Source organism: Ambystoma mexicanum, chromosome 7p (assembly GCF_040938575.1).
Source record: "Ambystoma mexicanum isolate Mex_15411 chromosome 7p, UKY_AmexF1_1, whole genome shotgun sequence".
NCBI classification, from domain to species: Eukaryota; Metazoa; Chordata; class Amphibia; order Caudata; family Ambystomatidae; genus Ambystoma; species Ambystoma mexicanum.
The window spans coordinates 755,323,728-755,342,169 of NC_090939.1; the positions used below are offsets into that span (position 1 = coordinate 755,323,728).

General features: G+C 47.0%; 1 protein-coding gene across 13 annotated transcripts in view; it reads right to left on the minus strand.

Moving 5' to 3' along the window:
- Positions 1 to 5,140: 5,140 nt before the first annotated feature.
- The window catches only part of LOC138526302 (LIM and senescent cell antigen-like-containing domain protein 1), a 548,584-nt gene continuing 535,282 nt past the window's right edge, over positions 5,141 to 18,442 (minus strand). For all 13 annotated transcript variants that reach the window (XR_011283543.1, XR_011283548.1, XR_011283545.1 and 10 more), the window contains one exon: positions 5,141 to 7,701. Coding sequence is in view for 4 of the 13 variants with exons in the window: in XM_069636882.1 (XP_069492983.1) it covers positions 7,587 to 7,701 (115 nt within the window). In the remaining 9 variants the exon portion in view is untranslated. The remainder of the gene's footprint in view (positions 7,702 to 18,442) is intronic.

Genomic DNA, 18,442 nt, shown 5'->3' on the forward strand with positions numbered 1-18,442 from the left:
GTGGCGGCACAGGCGGCGTCTCTTCACGGGGCACTCTCCCTCTGTCCCGCCTCTGTGGTCTCGGTTGGCCACGTAGGGGGCCGCAGCCAATGCCGTCAAGGAAGGAGTTGGCCTCTTCGGGAGAGGTGAAGAGCTGGGTTTTTTCGGCATGGATAATACATAATTTGGCAGGGAACAGCATGGAGTACTGGATCTGGCTCTCACATAGTCTGCGTTATACTCCGTAAAGGCTCTCCGAGAGGCCTGCACAGCTGGTGAGAAATCCGGAAATATTTGCACCATGTCACCATCATATTGCAGCTCGCCTTTTTCTCTCACCAACCGAAGGATAGTGTTGCGGTCTCTGAAATTAAGGAGCCTTGCAACGATGGGATGGGTCGGGGAGGCGCTCCAGGGACCGGGCGGTTGGAGGGGACCCTGTGCACCCATTCCACTACGAACAGATGTGAGAACGCCGCTTCCCCGAAGATTTCTTTACACATCAACTCCACAAAGTCCTCAATCCTCGACGGGGTTTGTTTTTCACGCATGTCCCCCACCCTTATGTTGTTGCGGCGGGCCCGCCCTTCTAAGTCTTCATTCTTGTCAACTGCACCTTTCATTTGTTTCTCAGGTGTGGCGACTCTGGTCAGTGGGTACAAGGTGTTATCATCGAGATCTGAGACCCGCTGTTCTACAGAGTCAAGCCTCTCACCTTGTTTATCCATGTGGTGCTGTAGGAGATCAACTTTAGATGACAAAGTGTCGATTTTGGCGTCCAGATTCACAATACCCGCCTTGAGATCCAAGAGGATTTTGCGGATATCAAATGCTGGTGACTGCTGGGGTTCTTCAATTTGCTCCATTTCAGGAGGCCGAGGCGACGTTTGCTGCAGTTGTTTTGGGGGTTTGACCACAAAACCAGTTTCAAACGTTAGTTTTTTCTGCTAGGAGGTATAGTTATGGTCGGTGGCTGTCACTCCAGTGGGGCTGATGACTTCACAGCGTGCGTGTCCCTAAGCAGGGAAGAAGACGATCCGGACGCGCAGAGCTGGAGGGTACGCAGAGATAACTTTCTCTTGGGTGCGCCCATAGAGTGGGTGTGTTGGCTACTGCACATTGGAAGGAGACAGGTGGATGCATAGCTGGTAATCCTAACCCTCCCTGGCTGTTGGCTGAGGGTGTAGCACTCCCATGTCCCGCACCAGAGGCCCACTTCACTGGCCAACCACCAGGTGCTCAGGGGTGAGGGGGGATGCCCGAGTCCTGCACCCTCCCGGGCAACGACTGTGGAGGATTAATTCAGGGGCTGCGGAGCGGCAACTGATAACCCATGCCGGGCGGGGCTGCAGTCTATGACTGAAACACCTCACTGTATACTTCGGCTTCCTGAGGTGCAGTGGGAGCGGGATAATGTCAGGTGCCACTCACGCTAACTGGGATGCCGATGTTCCAATGGTCCTCAGGGGGCGTGATGATCTGGCATCTGCTGCTACACGGCAGGCGCCATGGGCCGCTGCAGGGCCCAGGTGGAAAGCGGCGGCGGGGAGCACGAGTCAAACCTTCATTTGAAAGGCAGCAGGCCCGGCTGGGCCCAGCAGCGTCTCCGGCTCCTCCCTAAGCGCTCTGTCACCACTGCCAACCTGCTCACATCCCCAGGCACTGCGCTGCTCGGCAGGTAAGATCCCCGGTGATGCGGCTGCCCTCCACACTGGAAGTGGTGTTCAAAGGATCGCCTAGGCGGGCCAGGACCGGAGCTCCTTCGCCCCTCGGGGGTGCAGGTCTCAGCCAGCCGACGTCACTAGGGTATTGCCCAGCGCACTCCGGTGATCCACCAGCCTTCCGCTTCTTTACGCGGGCACCGTTGGAGCCCGCGTCGCTCCAACTCGGCGACCCACTGTCCCGTGAGCCACCACGACACTCCAGCACCAGTACGCTCTGGTCTCGCCCACACCTTGCTCGCCGCAGTCATAACGCAGGCCCGGTCAGCAGGGCTCCTGATATAAGCACACCGGATTTTGACACAGGGCACAGGGGGCTGCCTAGGTGTCTGATCTTCCTTCACTGATGAAATAGGATGGGGCATCTGCTGGAGCATTATTTTCCAAGGATTTTGAATGGGGCCAGAATGGAGCTCTTAGTGAGCTGCCATCTTGGATGGCTTCCTAGCGCCCTCTACTCAATATCCATCTTGATTCTACGTGTCCCTCATCTGCACTCTTTTGTGACCTCTGTGATTCACTCTCCCTCTCCATCATTCCCTCCGGCCCAACTCACTCTGCGTCTTGATCTCATCCAGCCTCCTCCTCCTCTCTATCTCCCTACCCCCTTACCACTCCTCTCTCCTGGAGTGATCACTGCCTCTTCTCCTCATCTCTCCATCTCCTCCCTAAAGTCAAGTCCACTCCTAGATTGCCACCCACCTTCTCGGATATTCGTCCCATGAAGTGCGTCAGTCGACCTTCTCGGCCCCCCTCCTTCACCCCAGGCTGGGGGCAGACACAGCCCTCTCTCTTCTCTACTCCTCTATTTCTGCTACTCTTGATACTCTTGCCCCCGTCATGAGGATCTGCTTGAAGTCCAAGTGCAATTCTTGGTATGACTCTGACCTAGCTACACTTAAACGTAAGTGTAGGGCGGCAGAGAGGAAATGGAGGGCTTCTTGCTCATCCTCTGACAAACTGGCCGCCTGCTCCAAAGGCAATACCGACTCACTGTCTGCACTAAGAAGAGAGTCCACATACAAGCCCGCGTCTCTGTGGCATCTAACAATTCGGCCGAACTCTTCAAAATCTGCAATCTGGCCAACCCTGCTGCAGTCTCCACCCCTCCTCTCACCTCCCAGGCCCTTTGCAATGCCCTTGCCTCTCACTATCTCCAAAACCCAGGACATCCTGTCCACCCTCTCCCCCGCTGCCTCTCGTCCTCCCCACTCTCCTAGTCTTGCTGACCTTCCTTCAGCTACCCCCTTCCCCTTTCTCCTCCTTTCCCCCTGATGAGGTAGCTAGACAAGTCCGATCTATGAAAACCTCATCAAAACAGGTCCATTCTTGTTCCTCTAAAACCATTAAGGACCAGAATGACACCCTTGCCGATTTCTGCAACCTCTCCTTTACCTCTGGCTCTTTCTCCTCCACTCTTAAGCACTCCCTTGTGCATCCTCTCCTCAAGAAATCCGCAACTGATCCATCATGTGTGGCAAACTACCGCCCAATTTCCATTACTCCCTTTTTGGGTAAGCTCCAGGAAAAGCTGGCCATCTCTCAGCTTTATCTTCATTCCGACTCTGTTGGCTCCCTCCATGACCACCAATCTGCTTCAGAGCTGCCAGAAGCACAAACTGCTGCCCTGAACATCCGTGAATACCTGCTCTCCAACCTCGATTCTAACATTCCCTCTGTCCTCATCTTACTTGATCTCTCCTCTGTGTTCGACACAGCCAACCATACCAACCTGCTCAATCGTCTCCGTGACAACCTGGGTATTACTGATCAGGTTCTGGCCTGGCTGACCTCTTCTTTCTGATCGACCCTCCCAGGTACAATTTGGTTCTTTTCTATCTTCTCTTTCCCTCTCCACATGCGGTGTCCCCCAGGGGGCTAACCTCTTGCCCTGGCTTTTCAACCAATACCTGGCAACTCTCGCCTACTTCATCTCCATTTTCTGCTCAACTTTCCAGTGCTATGCTGACGACACCCAGCTCATTTTCAGGCTTCCTTCAGCCTCCTCCTCTCCTTCCCTCATCTCGGATTGTCTAATCGCCATTCAAAATTGGAGTGCTGCCAACGATCTATGTCTAAATGCCAACAAGACTGATATCCTCCTTATTGGTACACCATCTCCATCCTTTCCTCTCACTCTCTGACCGGCCTCCCTTGGCCCTCCTCGTACCTCCACCTGCGCGACCAAGAACCTCAGGGTTTTCTTTGACTCTACACTTTCCTTCTCCGCACATATCTGACATCTCCAATTTTATTGCACCTCCTTAGAGGTACTCTGCATTTTCTCTCCTTCCCTCAAAAGTCTCCCAAGCTCTGGTTTTCTCAAGACTAGATTACTGTAAACACCCTCTTTCTAAATCTTCCTGCCTCCACTCTCCGCCCTTTACAACTAATCCAGCACAGGACTGCGAGACTGGTCCTTGGCCTCAAGCCCTGGCATCGTATCTCTCCAGCTCTGAAATCCCTTCATTGTCTCCCAGTGGATGCAAGGATTAAATGTAAAACCCTCTGCATTGTCCACAAGACTTTCTGGGGCCTGGGTCCAAAATACCTCCAACTATCCCACTGTAAATACCTACCGCTCGAGCCCTTTGCTCCTCTACTTCTAACTCCCCCAGGGTTACTCGTTTTGCAAAGAAACGAGCTGAGGGTAGATCTCGGTCTTCTGCTGGTGCCTCCCTTTCGAACAGCCTTCCATCCACCTTGAAACTTGAGGAAAACCATCTGCGGTTCCAGAAGCATCTCAAGAGCTTCCCCTTTGCCTCTGCCTTTGGCCCCCTTCTCTCCTGTTGATCTGTTTCTTCCCTTGGCATCGTGCACCTACCTACCCTCTGTCATTCAGACCCAGGTACCTGCTCACCCTGCCACCCTCCTGTACTGCCTCCAGGCCACCCTCTGCGCTAGGGTTCTGTATCTGTACCTATACAGTCCCCCTCCCACTTTTCTTCTGCACTTATCAGATATACCGTATCTGACCATCTTTCACCTGCCACTTGCTGGCTGCACTACCCAGGTTTTAATCACCCTTATTTATTTTATTTAATATTTCTTCTGTTTTTCTCTCCTCTGCTCCGCACTTTCCACCCCCCCCTTTTCCCTTTACCATGCACTTGCGCTTTCTTAGATGTCACTGGGCCTAGAAAGATTGCGGTTTTATTTTTTGTTCCCCTTCCTTTTTGCCTGGTCGCGCTCTGAAAAACACTTCTATACGAGCGCGATATAAATAAAATATCATTTCATTCCATACAACCACTTTCGACCACACAGCCAAACCGCTTTAAAAACCCGCTTTAAAAACAGGAATAATACGAAGGTCTAAAATTATCGGTTTCCATTTTCTCCAGGATGATAAATGTCTGGTATCTGAATTGTGAAGTTTGCAAAGAGCATTTGAAATGCTGTAATAAATATGGTGTTACAGAAAACAATTATCGTATTGCTTGCATTTTATATATTTTATTTCTTATATTGGAAAATATCTGGGAGATATAGATTATATAAAGACAGACATGAGATGGAGAGAAGGACAGTAGAGGAACAAACATGGATTGTATGTGGAGAAGGTATCTGAAAAAAGTTTTCATCTTCGTGTCCGACCCTCTTGAATTAAGTGGTTAGCCTACCAATTTTTTATAAGCATATTTGCTTGCCTAAGTACTTTATTGTATTGTCAAAATAGAAAAATGATACTACCATTATACTGACCATTAGGAAGTACTAGTACCGTAAGTAAACAGATCCTCGAGAGCCATATTAAGGGCTCCGTTTTCTAAGAATACTTTAGTAACGGATACAAAAAGTAAAATACATTGTACAAAAGAATCTTTTGTCTCCAGTCCACAACACACAATTCCAGCAGCTTGTAATAAGAAGTTAAACAAGCTTTAAAACGGTGATAATGCCAATCCAGTTTGAAGGATTTAGTATCAAGGGCACAGAATTGCACAGCTTGTTGAGTCTTCAAGTTTAAACTCATGGACGGTTACAAAACCCATTTTCCAACTCCAGTCACAAACGTCACTTTGGTGCTTAACAACAGCACATTACAAGATCATTGTTGCATCAAAACGTGCTTCTTGTATCACGATGAAGGGCTCATTTAAGTGTTCATCTTTAGAAATGGATAAACGTGAAAGCAGACCATATTGGTTCCGATTCAGTTTCCTCACCAAAAGCATACGCCAAAGATTTGGCAGCCACTTCAAGGAGGAACGTGATTATGGTAAGGCTTTTTCCTTTCGTCACATTCCTACATGAAACCGTATTCCAGAGGAGCTTGTGGCTCCAACTCTATACCTTAATCCCATTTGTAAACGTTAGCAAGGCACTGTGTTTTGCACATGTCACCAACTAATGAGCTGCAATGCGCTCAGAGCAATGTTATTTCCATCATTGGTATGTTAAACACAAGTGGGGGTTCAAAGCTGGGCATCCAGCTAAACATTACAGCACCACAATTTCACTAGAGGTTTCAGAGGGAGATCAGTATAACATTGCAAATTCAATAGCTGGCAGGCCCCATCTAATTCTGCATGCAGGCACCACATGATTACATTAAGTTGTAGTACCTGGAGGTCATGAAATGGCAAAGTGCACTGTCCTAATGAAAGGCTACTATCTAGGCATTTGAAATGGTCTCAGCCGGCGTTGGCCCAAATGGAAAAGGAATATTAAAACCATATTTCCAAAGACATTAACATGAAATTCATATCTGGGAACTGTGCATTATTATCATACATTAGGAACTCTGGCTGCAAAGAGGAGCAGGAGCACTTGGTATTTTTTTAACAGTTTTTTGATGAAGGAAAGGAGCTAAGGCATAAATGTTGAAAGATTTCTAAAACAAATAACTTTTTGTCACGAGTATTCTGGATTAGGAGGCAGGTCTCAAAACTTTGGTTCTCCAGGCGTTTTCAGACTACGATTCCCAGCAGCCCTGCTAGCGATCACAGCCAATCATGATCATGGGCCTCTTAGTTCAAAGCAGCTGGAGAGTTGCAGGCTGCAGATACCCCAATGCATGTGCTCTGCCCGCGAAGACTATATGATTTACATAAGTAAATCGACTCAGAGATGATCTGTAAACATATGTGAAAACAAAAACTGTATATCTAATAAGAAGTCGCATGGACTTAAATGAAAAAAGGTTTAAAAAATATATATCTGACCTTGTACACACTTTAGCTAATATTAGGTTATATCTATAAAAAAAGAAAAGGCAAAAACTGAAAAGAGTAAAGCACAGAAAGCAAACGTAAAACGCATAAGGCATGAGGACTGGATTATTTTAAACACCAGAATACCAGAAATTCTATTAATGCCTTAAATGTGGAACATTTAATCCATGTTGTCCCCGTTTGTGAAATGAGTCCTGATGTACAATACAATCACATTTTCTTTCTATGCAATACGCTTTAAGGCACTAGGTTATGCATAGGTATCGATTTCTGCCAATCCCCATGGCAACATATGCTTCATTATGCACTTTTTGAAATTAGATGTACAATCGTTACCTTTTCTTACAAAGTAACATATCTGCAGAAAATATACACATTCATCGAAATGGGAACGTGAGATGCTGTTTGCATTATGCTTTAAAGGGTTATGGTACTTTTGCAAGCTATGGGATTTTTTATGACAGTATAAAATAGTAATGCATTTTTTTTTAGGGATACAGTGAAATGGAAACCGGTGCTATCATTGTCTAAGTACATACACGTGCGCACATATATATATATATATGAATGAAATATATTTTCAGTTTGGACCCTTAGTGCAGGTTTCTGCTTCAACATATAGAGCACCATGTCCAGTAACAGTTGCGATATTTTAAAATTTCATTTGAGTGGCAACCTTCCAGCGTAGACACACCAGCTGGAAAACCAATTATTTTCTTCCCAATGTGTCAGACAGTTTCTTGAGGCGTTTCTTCAACTCTAAGGGGAACTTCTCGTAGCATTTCTTGCACACTGGTTTCATGTCAAACTCCACAAATTTGTTCCTAAAAACAAAATATGTATGCATTAATAAAATTAAAAAAACTTTGCAGTTAACATCTTCAATGCTTTGAATGCCATCAAGGAGATTACATTTGGCCATACAGAAATTGATGGAAATAAGGACATGCAGGCAAGAGTTACAGTCTGAAGGGCACCTGGTTTGTTTTTCAGTGGTTTGAGATTATTTAATGCTTTGTCCCACTGTGCTAGTTGGGCATATAATCATCTCTCACCATATGACTGTCAAACAGGAGGGCTTCCAAACATGCTTTTCCACATCAATGCCATTAGTAGATGCCTAGCCCGATAAGTACATTCTACACAGCAAACTTTTTTCTAGGAGCTATTCAATTTCCCAGAGCGGATACACATCTAGAATCACCAGGTCAGCCCTGTGCTTGTGTTATGTGCAAGGGATTTAATTTGACATGTCACTGACTGAACGAAGTGTTGGCTCAGTTGTGTTTCCCACACCAGGGTTTGTTTTTATTCATTTGGATGGACCCAAGGCTCATGTGGCCCACTGCACCACCGCCTGCCCACGAGACAGTCCCTGCTCCCAGGTTAAGTGGTGCTGGTTTCAACCATCATCTAGAGTTCAATACCTATTTATTTCAAGTGCAAAGTCATCCAACTCAAGCAATGCTTGGGGAATGGCAAAAGAGCATATAACGACTTTATGGCAGCCCTGCTATGGGGCCAAGCTACTGATGCTAAGCTGGCTATTGGTGTTAGACCCTTGTTAATGGAATATGTTCATGGTATCAATGCTTGACCATCTCAAACTCAAATTAAGCGAAAATGTGATTTAGGGTGGAGGGATGAACAGAATTTAAATATTTTATTTTGAAAGTGTCTGCTCTTAATTGACCATGGGCATCAGATAAGGAGTTTACTTGCCTATTTGACTTTCCAAAATCAAGGAAATTCTCCCAAAAATGAAAACTTCGTCAGCAAGCGGTTTGGTCGGGCAAGGGAAGAGATACTTGTCCATAATTGGCGACGGGACACAGACCGACCAAAACCCTTGCCCATTGTGGAGGCGCCGCGTGTTAAACTGTCAAAGGGAAACTATTTCACTTAGACCGTTTATGTTCCCCAGCGCGTAGATCCAATGGGCCATGCACGGCTGGGGGCGTTTTGCTTCCCCAGGCGTGCATGGTCCAATGGATACGCAGGCTGGGGAACTGCATGTCTGTATGTGTGAGGGGGCACTCCTGTGCTTCCCCACACAGCCAGACAACAGGGTTCTGGCAATGTGTCGGACAGTTTCTTGAGGCGTTTCTTCAACTCTAAGGGGAACTTCTCGTAGCATTTCTTGCCCATTGGTTTCATGTCAAACTAATTTGTTCCTAAAAACAAAATATGTATGCATTAACTTAAAAAAACTTTGCGGTTAACATCTTCAATGCTTTAAATGTCATCAAGGAGCATGTTCAAGATGCTACATTACGTTTGGCAATAAAGAAATTGATGGACCTAAGGACACGCAGGCAAAACTTCCAGTCTGAAGAGCACTTGGGTGTTCTTGAGGGATATTAATAGTTTAGTTTGAGGTGTGTCAATAAAATGAGACCTGTCCACCCTTGTGATCTAATATAACTCCCCTGGTGGACGACGTCCACTATTCAGGCATCAATCATTCTCCCTGATGTGCCATTGCACTGCACTGTAAGATGCTGTGCGCAGTGTGAAAAAGCTACAAAAAGGTAAAAGACAAAAAAGGGAAACAGTTTCTCAGCATCAGTTTCCCCATATTAAATTAGCAAAAGCCACTGAATGCGAGGCTGAAGGCTTCACTTCCCCTCAGAAAGTCAGAACCGGTTAAAAAACAAAGCAAAAAAAGATTGGGGGTCCATAGAAACTATAGAGGGAGTTAAAAAAAATCTTTCCCAACAATGTTATTGATGTAAATGAGATAATTGTGTCAGGAAAGTCAATGCAAGTTACTCACTGCGAGGTCTTCTGTACTACTAGCCACAATGTATTTTCCACAACACTATAGTTTTGTTCCTGGGGAAAGGGATGGCCACCGAGTACCTTGACTGGCACAAAAATCAAAACTGTGATACGTTTCAATATGCCCACGCACGGCAATGCTCCACACGCACATTTCATGCATAGCTTAAACTGACCAGTAGACTCATTAGCAGAGATGAAGTGATGAAAGCTATATGGAGTAAAGGGGAGCTTGAACGAGGAATACAGCAGTGAGTGGAGTGTCCTTATTCCAACACGCTGCCATCTTTGTGCATAGCGATGGGAGACTACCAAGCACTGAAGAATAAGATGGGGTGAAATCACAGCTAGAAGGACTCCGATCTGCTATACTTTTCGACTGACCAAACTGAATGCAAATCATGGAATTAAACCCTTTGCACAAGGCATATAAAGTGGCCCATGAAGGCAACTTGCTCCAGCTGCTAGAAGGGAACCAAAGCTGCCCTGGTCTGCACCAGGTGGGTATACATTTGCTTGGGGGCTGGACAACCTTGGCAGCAAGAGAATTGCAGAATGCAGGAGAAAAGCCCACCATCCAGCCACAGATGCGTTAATTGCCACAGCACCAGGATTTTGATCAGAATAATGGTCAGGCAGTCCAGTCCGTCCATGTACCCGACATGCATGGATTGAGCCAGGTAAAATGTAAAGCCTCTAATCAAATCCAAATTGTAAGTGGCATTTCCACCCTCATTTGAAAAGATGATAAAAAAGCACCAGGGAAACATTTCCTGGTTGAGGTGGAACCTTGGAAGGAATGAAGAAATCATCCTTAGGCTACCATATCCATATAGAAAACGTTAAAGGGTTTGTCTGACCAATACATGGATATAAGTAATATCAAGCTATAAAGTTGGCACATAAACAACTTTAATTCAACAGATGCCAGAAGTTTAAACAAGTTTGTAAAGGATTTTAAAATCATGCAGGTATCAAACTGAATGGGGGCACTTAACATGTGGAAACAAATTGGCAAACCCCGTCAAAATGCCTCCTAACAATTAGGTAACAACTCTGTTTACAGTAGGCTCCTTTGATGGGCAAACCAACCAAGATGATGCTAAACGATATCCCCAAGAACATGCTGGTTAAAAACATTGATTGAGGGGGCAAGGTGCGGTTGAACAGTTCTGCTAGGCAACTAGGTCTGCCCATATTGGAAGCCAGTAGGGAGAATGCTGCACTATATGCCAAAGGTCCAAGAAACAAAATCTGCTTGCCCAAATAGAAGCCACTGAATCTGACAAGAAGAATGACTTTCCCCTCTAGGAAAAGCAGACGGAAAACCTAAATGAGTTATCCATCCCAAGTGAGAAGAGAGAAGAAATAAGTCACTCGAACACCTCTTCCATGCCAGTTTGTGATTCAACCACCAGAGTCCGCCTGACTAGCTGGAAAGCCTGTAGGACGAGTTCTCATTCATGAGGGGTGTGCAGATTGAGTACAATCTTGTGTTGAGGGCACCTAGTACATGAGCAGATACTGGCAAAAAAAAAAATGGCCAATAGCCCAAAACTGATCTGGTCACATATTGCATGATCATTGTAGGACAGAGCAATGGTGCTGTCCGTCAATAAGCAGATCTCTAACTCGCAGAGGATGGCTCGCTGCTAGGAATATATCCTTTGACTCTAGGCTACTTCTGTACATCTTGCTTGCAAATGGACGCCATAGATGTCAGAGTTCCCATCCATGCAGGAAGCAGAAATGAATCTGTCAAAGACACATGATTATTGGCAATACAATGAACACCTCCGCCCCCAACTTGAAAACTGGTTTCTTAAGACCAACATACGCTGTTCCTCCTGACCGCCTTGGTGACCAGAACCAATCCAGCTGGTAGGCCATGGATTTCCTGTTTCCAACAAGCAGATAGGTAAAGTAGCGCTGGTCACATTTAAATTCTGGCATAAGGATCCAGCAAGAGAAATGATTAAATGCAGAGCCAGCACTCGTGACTGGATGAGAACAGGAACAGAGAGATGAGGGGCAATTCTGTTACAGGCTATTTTTTTTTTTTAAAAAATATTTTTTATTGGTTTTACAACATGAACAATCAACGTAACCCCCCTCCATCCCCCCTCCCTTTCCCCCCCGGAATGTCCACCGTTCTATTTAGCTTCTGTTTGCAGAGTCAGTGACTTATCTGAACATATCAAGAATTCTAATTTTATGTGGGAACCACTGTTCCATATAGTCGCTTTGTAGGTACTCCAAGGTGTCCGACCAATCCGCTCTGAATTTCTGATAGTTCCCTTGTAGGTTGTATGTCATATGTTCCATTGTTATTGGTACTATGCTCTTCTTATCCCGTCTATTGCAACGGGCGGGGACCGTTACTTCCATTTTCGGGCGATTTCCAACCACACCCCAACTAAAAGACCCATGAAGTTTCTTTTCGGTGTTTTGGAGAGGGTTTTGTCCTTCGGGTTCCAAATCCCACATAGCCACACCTCCTCCCCCAGAGTCTCGGCCCCCTGGAACATTGAGCTCATGTGGTCTTTCACATCTGTCCAATATTGTTAAAGCTTTGGGCAATCCCACCAAATGTGTCTCCAATTCCCTTCCCCTCCACATGCCCTCCAGCATACATTGGGAGAGTCCCGGAACATTCTGTGGAGCCTCTCTGGGGTATAGTGCCATTGTAGGAGAATTTTCATCCACATTTCTTTTGAGTGGATGGCCCTCGTTAATTTAGATATCATCCCCCACGTGTATTCCCACTGTCCCCTTGGGATCGTCCTTCTCAGGGGTTTTTTCCCATCTCTTAATATATTGCCAGGTGACCTTTTCTCCTACGGAGTTGATGAAACCATATGTATTTGATACAAACTTTTTTTTGGACCCGTCGTTTGACATGATGTATTGCTCAAATGGGGTTAATTCTCTGGTAGCTGCTTGTCTTATTCTCGGTGTGTCTAGCCAATGGTACAGTTGGTCATATTTATACCTATCCGTCCACTTCAGGTGCAGTAGGGTCGTGCAATCTTCAAAGGTGCTGATTTGTTGTTCCCGATATATATATCCCCTACCATGTAGCAACCCGTTTCCTCCCACTTCTGGAATGCCTTATTCTCTAGACCTGGCGGAAATTCTGGGTTTCTAAATAGGGGCATGAAAGGGGCTGGGTCTTTAGTTAGTGTACCTTTCTTAGTTGCACCGTCCCATATTTCCAATGATGCCTGCATGATTTCGCTTATGCGTAGATTGGGATGTCTGTGTGTCTTTCCTGCCCATAGCATGTGTCTTGTCGGGGCGTTCGCCACTGCCCTATCTTGAGCAACCCACAGTTTTTGGGACTCTTCCGGAATCCATTCCTTCTGGACCCATAATTGGGATGCCTCATAGTACCTACTAAAGTGGGGTAGAGCGCAACCCCCTTCTTTTCGTGAGGCTGTTCGTACCGAGCTTGAAATTCTAGGGGTTTTCCCTTGCTAGATGTATTCCTTGACTGCTTTCGCTAGGGATTTGAAGAACGCCCTCAGGAGTCTTATTGGTAGGGCCTGAAATAGATAAGAGTTTGGGTAGGATGGTCATTTTGACGGCCGTTATGCGCCCCCACCATGATATCGATAACGGGTTCCACCTTTCCATGTCCCGTTTGACTTGTTGCAACAGGTTTGGGTAGTTTTGGGAGTATAATTGCTGTATTTTATGTGTTAAGGTGATACCCAGGTATTTGGTCCCTGTCGTAGCGATTTTTAGTTGGAGGGAGCCTGCTACCGATTGAATTCGAGTTGTGTCTCCCGCCAGTGTCAGTAATTCGGGTTTTCTATTTATCTTGAGGCCAGATATAGAGCCATAGTTGTCTATCTCTTGGACTAGTATAGGGAGAGAGTTTTCGGGATCTCCCAGCGTTATTAACATATCATCAGCATATGCCACAGTTTTGTGGGTAATACCTCCCATGTCTATTCCCTTTATGTTTTGGTTGTCTCTTATTCGCGCTAGCAGTGGTTCCAGGAAAATTGCGTATAATAGGGAGGATAGTGGGCAACCTTGTTTCGTCCCTCTCTCGATTAGTATTTTATTAGGCAGGAATCCATTCACCGCTATTCTAATGCTGGGGGATTTGTAATTAGCTTTTATCATAATTATGAATGTTTCTCCTATGCCCATTTTCCTCAGTATGTGGAATAGGAAGGACCATTCTACTCAGTCAAACACTTTCTCTGCGTCCAGAATTAGTATCGCTGCGGGCGTGCCCGTTATTCCTATCTTTTCCAGGAAATGGAGGACCCTCCTACTATTATCGTGTGTTTGTCGTCCGGGGACGAAACCAGACTGGCCTGATGGATCAGTTTTGGTAGCACTTGAGTAAGTCTGTAGGCCAGGATTTTAGTATACAGCTTGGTGTCTAAATTTATCAATGCTATTGGTCTATAGGAGGTCGGAGAATCGGGATCTTTCCCCTGTTTGTGTATCACCAGCATCTTGGCCTCGTTCATCGTTGGGGTGAGGTCGTGTTTTTCTTTGAAGGAATTAAATAATTCAGTCAAGGTCGGGGCCAGTATGTCCCCATATTCCTTGTAGAATAGCGCCGTGTAGCCATTAGGGCCTGGGGCCTTGTTTCTGGGGAGGTCTCCGATTGCCTTATTGACCTCTTCAATCGTTATGTCCCTATCTAATGTGAGTTTTTCTGTGGCGGATAGCACTGTAAAGTCCACCCCCTCCAGATATGTTTTTTGGAGATTTTCATCGGGATGGTCTGTGGAGTACAACGTTCTGTAGACCCGCTCCATTATCTCCCCCATTTCGGTTGTTTGGGTCTTTCTATTCCCTTTATCGTCTCGGAGGGCCAATATGGTCCTTTCTAGTTGCTTCCCCTTAAGTTGTCTAGCTAGAAGTTTATCAGCTCTGTTGGCCTTAGTGTAGTACCAATGTTTTAACCTCAGTAGGTGCCTTTCTGCTTTCTTAGTGCGGATCGCTTCTAACTGACCTTGGACGTGCCTCAGGGCTTTTTGTAGCTTTATAGTGGATTTCAGCAGTATTTCTGCCCGAATGCTCCCAATTTTGGCCTCCAGCTCCCTCTCCCACTGATAGTTGAGCTCTTTTTGGGCCTTCAATGCAATTAGGTGTCCCCTGGTTACTGCCTTTAGAGCTTCCCATTGTGTTTCAATCGATATGTCAGGGTGGTTATTACTTGTAAGGTATTCAGTGATTCATTCTCGGATTTTATTCCCCATTACAGGATCTCTAATTATGTCCTCTGGGAGTCGCCATTTCCATAGCCCAGGCGTCCGTGGGGTTAGTGCTATCTCCGCCGACAAAGGGGCGTGATCCGACAGTGATATGGACCCGATATCTGTCTTTCGTATTTTGCCCAGGATGCCTGGTGAGGCCCATAGGTAGTCTATCCTAGACATCGTATGGTGTACATGTGAATAGTATGTATATCCTCTGAGATTGGTATTTATGTGTCTCCAGATGTCCCCCAGAGCCATATTAGACATTTTCTTTTTTAGGGCCTCCGAGGGAGGGCTTTGCCCCTGCTGTCTGGGGGTCGATCTGTCTAAAGAGGGGTCCCATGCGATGTTCAGGTCTCCCCCAATATTATCTCCGCTGTGGCGAAGTGTTCCAGCTTCTCAAGCATGTCCTTCAGAAAACCCTCCTCTCCTGTGTTGGGGGCATATACTGCAGCCAGAGTTAGAGGGCAACCTTCTATAATCGTGTTGGCTAGGAGCTATCTGCCCAGAGTATCAGCCTCTGTTTGGAGCACTTGTACCTTTATGGAGTCCCTGAATGCGATCAGGACCCCCATCTTTTTGTCCTTAGCGTTTGCCTGTAATATCTGGTTGTAACCCTTCAGCCGCACCTTTCCCCTGTCCTGTCTCTTTATGTGTGTTTCTTGTAGCATAATGATGTCGTACTTGTCTTGTTTTAGGTAGTGTTCCACTTTTTTCCTTTTGACAGGGGAGTTAAGGCCTCTGATGTTATATGTTAGTACCTTGATACCCATCCCATCCATAAATGGAAAGACTCTGGTTGAGCCTTATGATCTGAGCTATGGTGGTTCCCGGTATCCCTCCCCTCCTCCCCAAGGCATGCCCCAACTTGCCTTCCTTCCCCCCCTGCCCCCAAAACTGCCCTGTGATGAGCCCTGGTTCCTATGTTCGCTCAGGCGTTTCGCAGTGTGCGCCATGCTCATCTGACCACAGGGGTAACTTGTAGGGTATTCTAAGACCCTCTGAATTCCAATAGGTGTCGCCGGAGCCCTCCTCCCCCCCTCCGCACCTTATCTTTTGGAAAACATCGTCATCTGCCGTCTTGTTTTCTTCATTTAAGTCTGCATGGGCATGCCGTATTTACCCCGATGGGGGCTTCTGGAGCTTCCCCTTTTGTTGTCATAACTCTTTTGGCGTAAGAGCTCTCCCCTTTTTCTCTACTCTCGTCCAGTGCCATTCCGATCTTTTCTGGGGTCTTTTATCTCTGTTCTCCATGTTCTACTTCTCGATCTTGCATGCCCATTAGTGGTTTCCCTTCCTCACATGTCGTTATTCTCCATTGCTTGCCTTGCCATGAGAACAGGAGTCCGAAAGGAAATGTCCATTTATATTTGATCTGTTTTGATGCTAGGAACTTCACCACAGGACCCATTTCTCTGCGTTTCTGTAGTGCTGACTGTGCCAAATCTTGGTATAGCTGTACCTCTTCTCCATTCATCCTGATGTGCTCCATTGACCTGGCTTTCCGTAATATTAGTTCTTTCTGGGGATATAAGGAGAGGGCAACTAGTACGTCCCTTAGCCGCATGCTAGGTCCGATCCTCTTTGGACCCACCCTGTGGACCCCGTCGATTCCTACTTCCTCTTCCTCGTTTGCGTTTAAGATTTCTGTAAAGACCTGTTGCACTGCTTCTTTAAGGTGTCCGTCCTCCACCGTTTCCGCCATATTTTTTTATTCTTATATTCGCTCTTCGTGATCTATTTTCTAGATCCTCGCACTGTAATTCAAGGTTATGAGTACGGGTCAAGAGTTGTTCTTGGAGTTCCGCATTCTGACGTGCCTCCTCGTCTAGGTTTTGGGTTATTTTTTCCAGGATGTCCGTCCTTTCTCCCAGACTCATGATCTCTGTTCGTAGTTCTTGTATGGCAGTTCGCATGTCTTTTTTCATGGCTTCGAATTGTGACTGTGGTTGCTAGGAATTGCCTCTGGAGCTCCCCGAACCACGATTTCATGTCTTCCTTAAATGCCATCCCTGTGTCCTGCGAATCTGTGCTTCGTTGTCGCGGAATGGACCTCTGGGGTCTTCTTCCTAGTGGATATGGAAGGATTGGGGTGGGTGTTCTGGCCCCCACAGTTGCGTCAGGCTCTGATCCCCTCTTTTCTGTGATGCTTGCTGGTCTTGTTGCGCTGCCCTCCCTCTAGATTTTGACATAGGTGCGGTAAGATTCTTCTGTAGTATCGGAACTGATTCTCTACCGGGGGTATCCGCTTCTCTGTTTCAGGTCTGCCTGGGGTCTCCACCTGCGTACTGTGCGCCCGGTCCCTCTGCCCCCTTCTCTGCGTACCTGGAGTGTAGGAGATGCCCGTGTTCCCGCGCACTGGTCGTCCCCTCCAGGCCTCGAGGCCTCTGATGTTGTCCTACTCCGTCCATTATATGTCCTGCACTTAGTGCCGCCTTGTATACGCTCCGGTCCCCGGCGGGATCGGGTCGCTGCTACTGCTGTCTGGAGGTGGTACTTCGGTGCTGCGTTCTTTCTGGTACCTTCTGGAGCGTTCCTTGCCTTCTGTCAGGGCCGTCTCCTGCTGGAGCGCGACGGCGCCACTCCTCGGCCTGGAGGCGGCGCGTCTGCAGTTCTCCTCCTCGCGGACACGATCCTCACAACTGCTGTCTTGGGAGCCCGGTCCTGGAGTCGCAGAGTCTCGGCGTTGCCCAGCTGGGGAGCGGCGGGGCCTCTACGGTCTGCCTCCCGGGAATGTGCTCCGGCGCCCTCGACGCGTCCCCGCCCCAGGGAGTCGCCTGCAGCGGGGTATGCCACCGGGCTTGGGTTTAGGTGGTCTCGATGTACTCCCAGTCAAGCGTAACGTTTGCTGCCCACGGTGAGTTCTGCCACAGACGAATGTTTCCTCTTAATTGATGTGCTTTGCTGGCGCGGCCTAGTGGGGGGACGGAGCGCGTCTCACACACGTCCGCTTCCCAGCGCCGCCATCTTGGAATCTTATAGGCTATCTTGATAGTTAAAATCTGTTCTGAGGGTGGGAAGGTTTTATCCCTCTGCATTTCCCTGGTGTAGTCAATGAAGCGTATCCTTTTGGAGGGAGGACATTTCATGCTGACAAACAGACCAAATGAAAATGTAATGTCCGGAAGCATATATGGAAGCATCTTCTAGGCTGGAGGTCCTGGGTAGCTAGCCACCAAGAATGGGACCCCAATGAAATGAAGATGCAACTGCAACCACCACTTCAGAGACTACTATGGGAGCCATGCGGATGGTGGAGGAAGCCCTTGACAATTGCGGTGCCAGTCCACCAAAAAAAGTCAGAGGAATATTTGATGCTGTTCCTAATTTGGATGTGTAGGTTAAGGCCATGGGGAGGGAGTATGAATAGCCAATGTCCTACCTGAGGAGAAGACCAGATTCCCACCATCATAACCATCTTGAATTTGTTCTTGAGAAGAAAAGAACAAAGCCAGAGAGGTTCAAGATAGTGCTGAGCCATGCATTGCTTTTCTCCGCTATAAAAAAAAAACATGGGTACATCTCACCATGTGGTACTAGTTCTCGGACTGTCTTA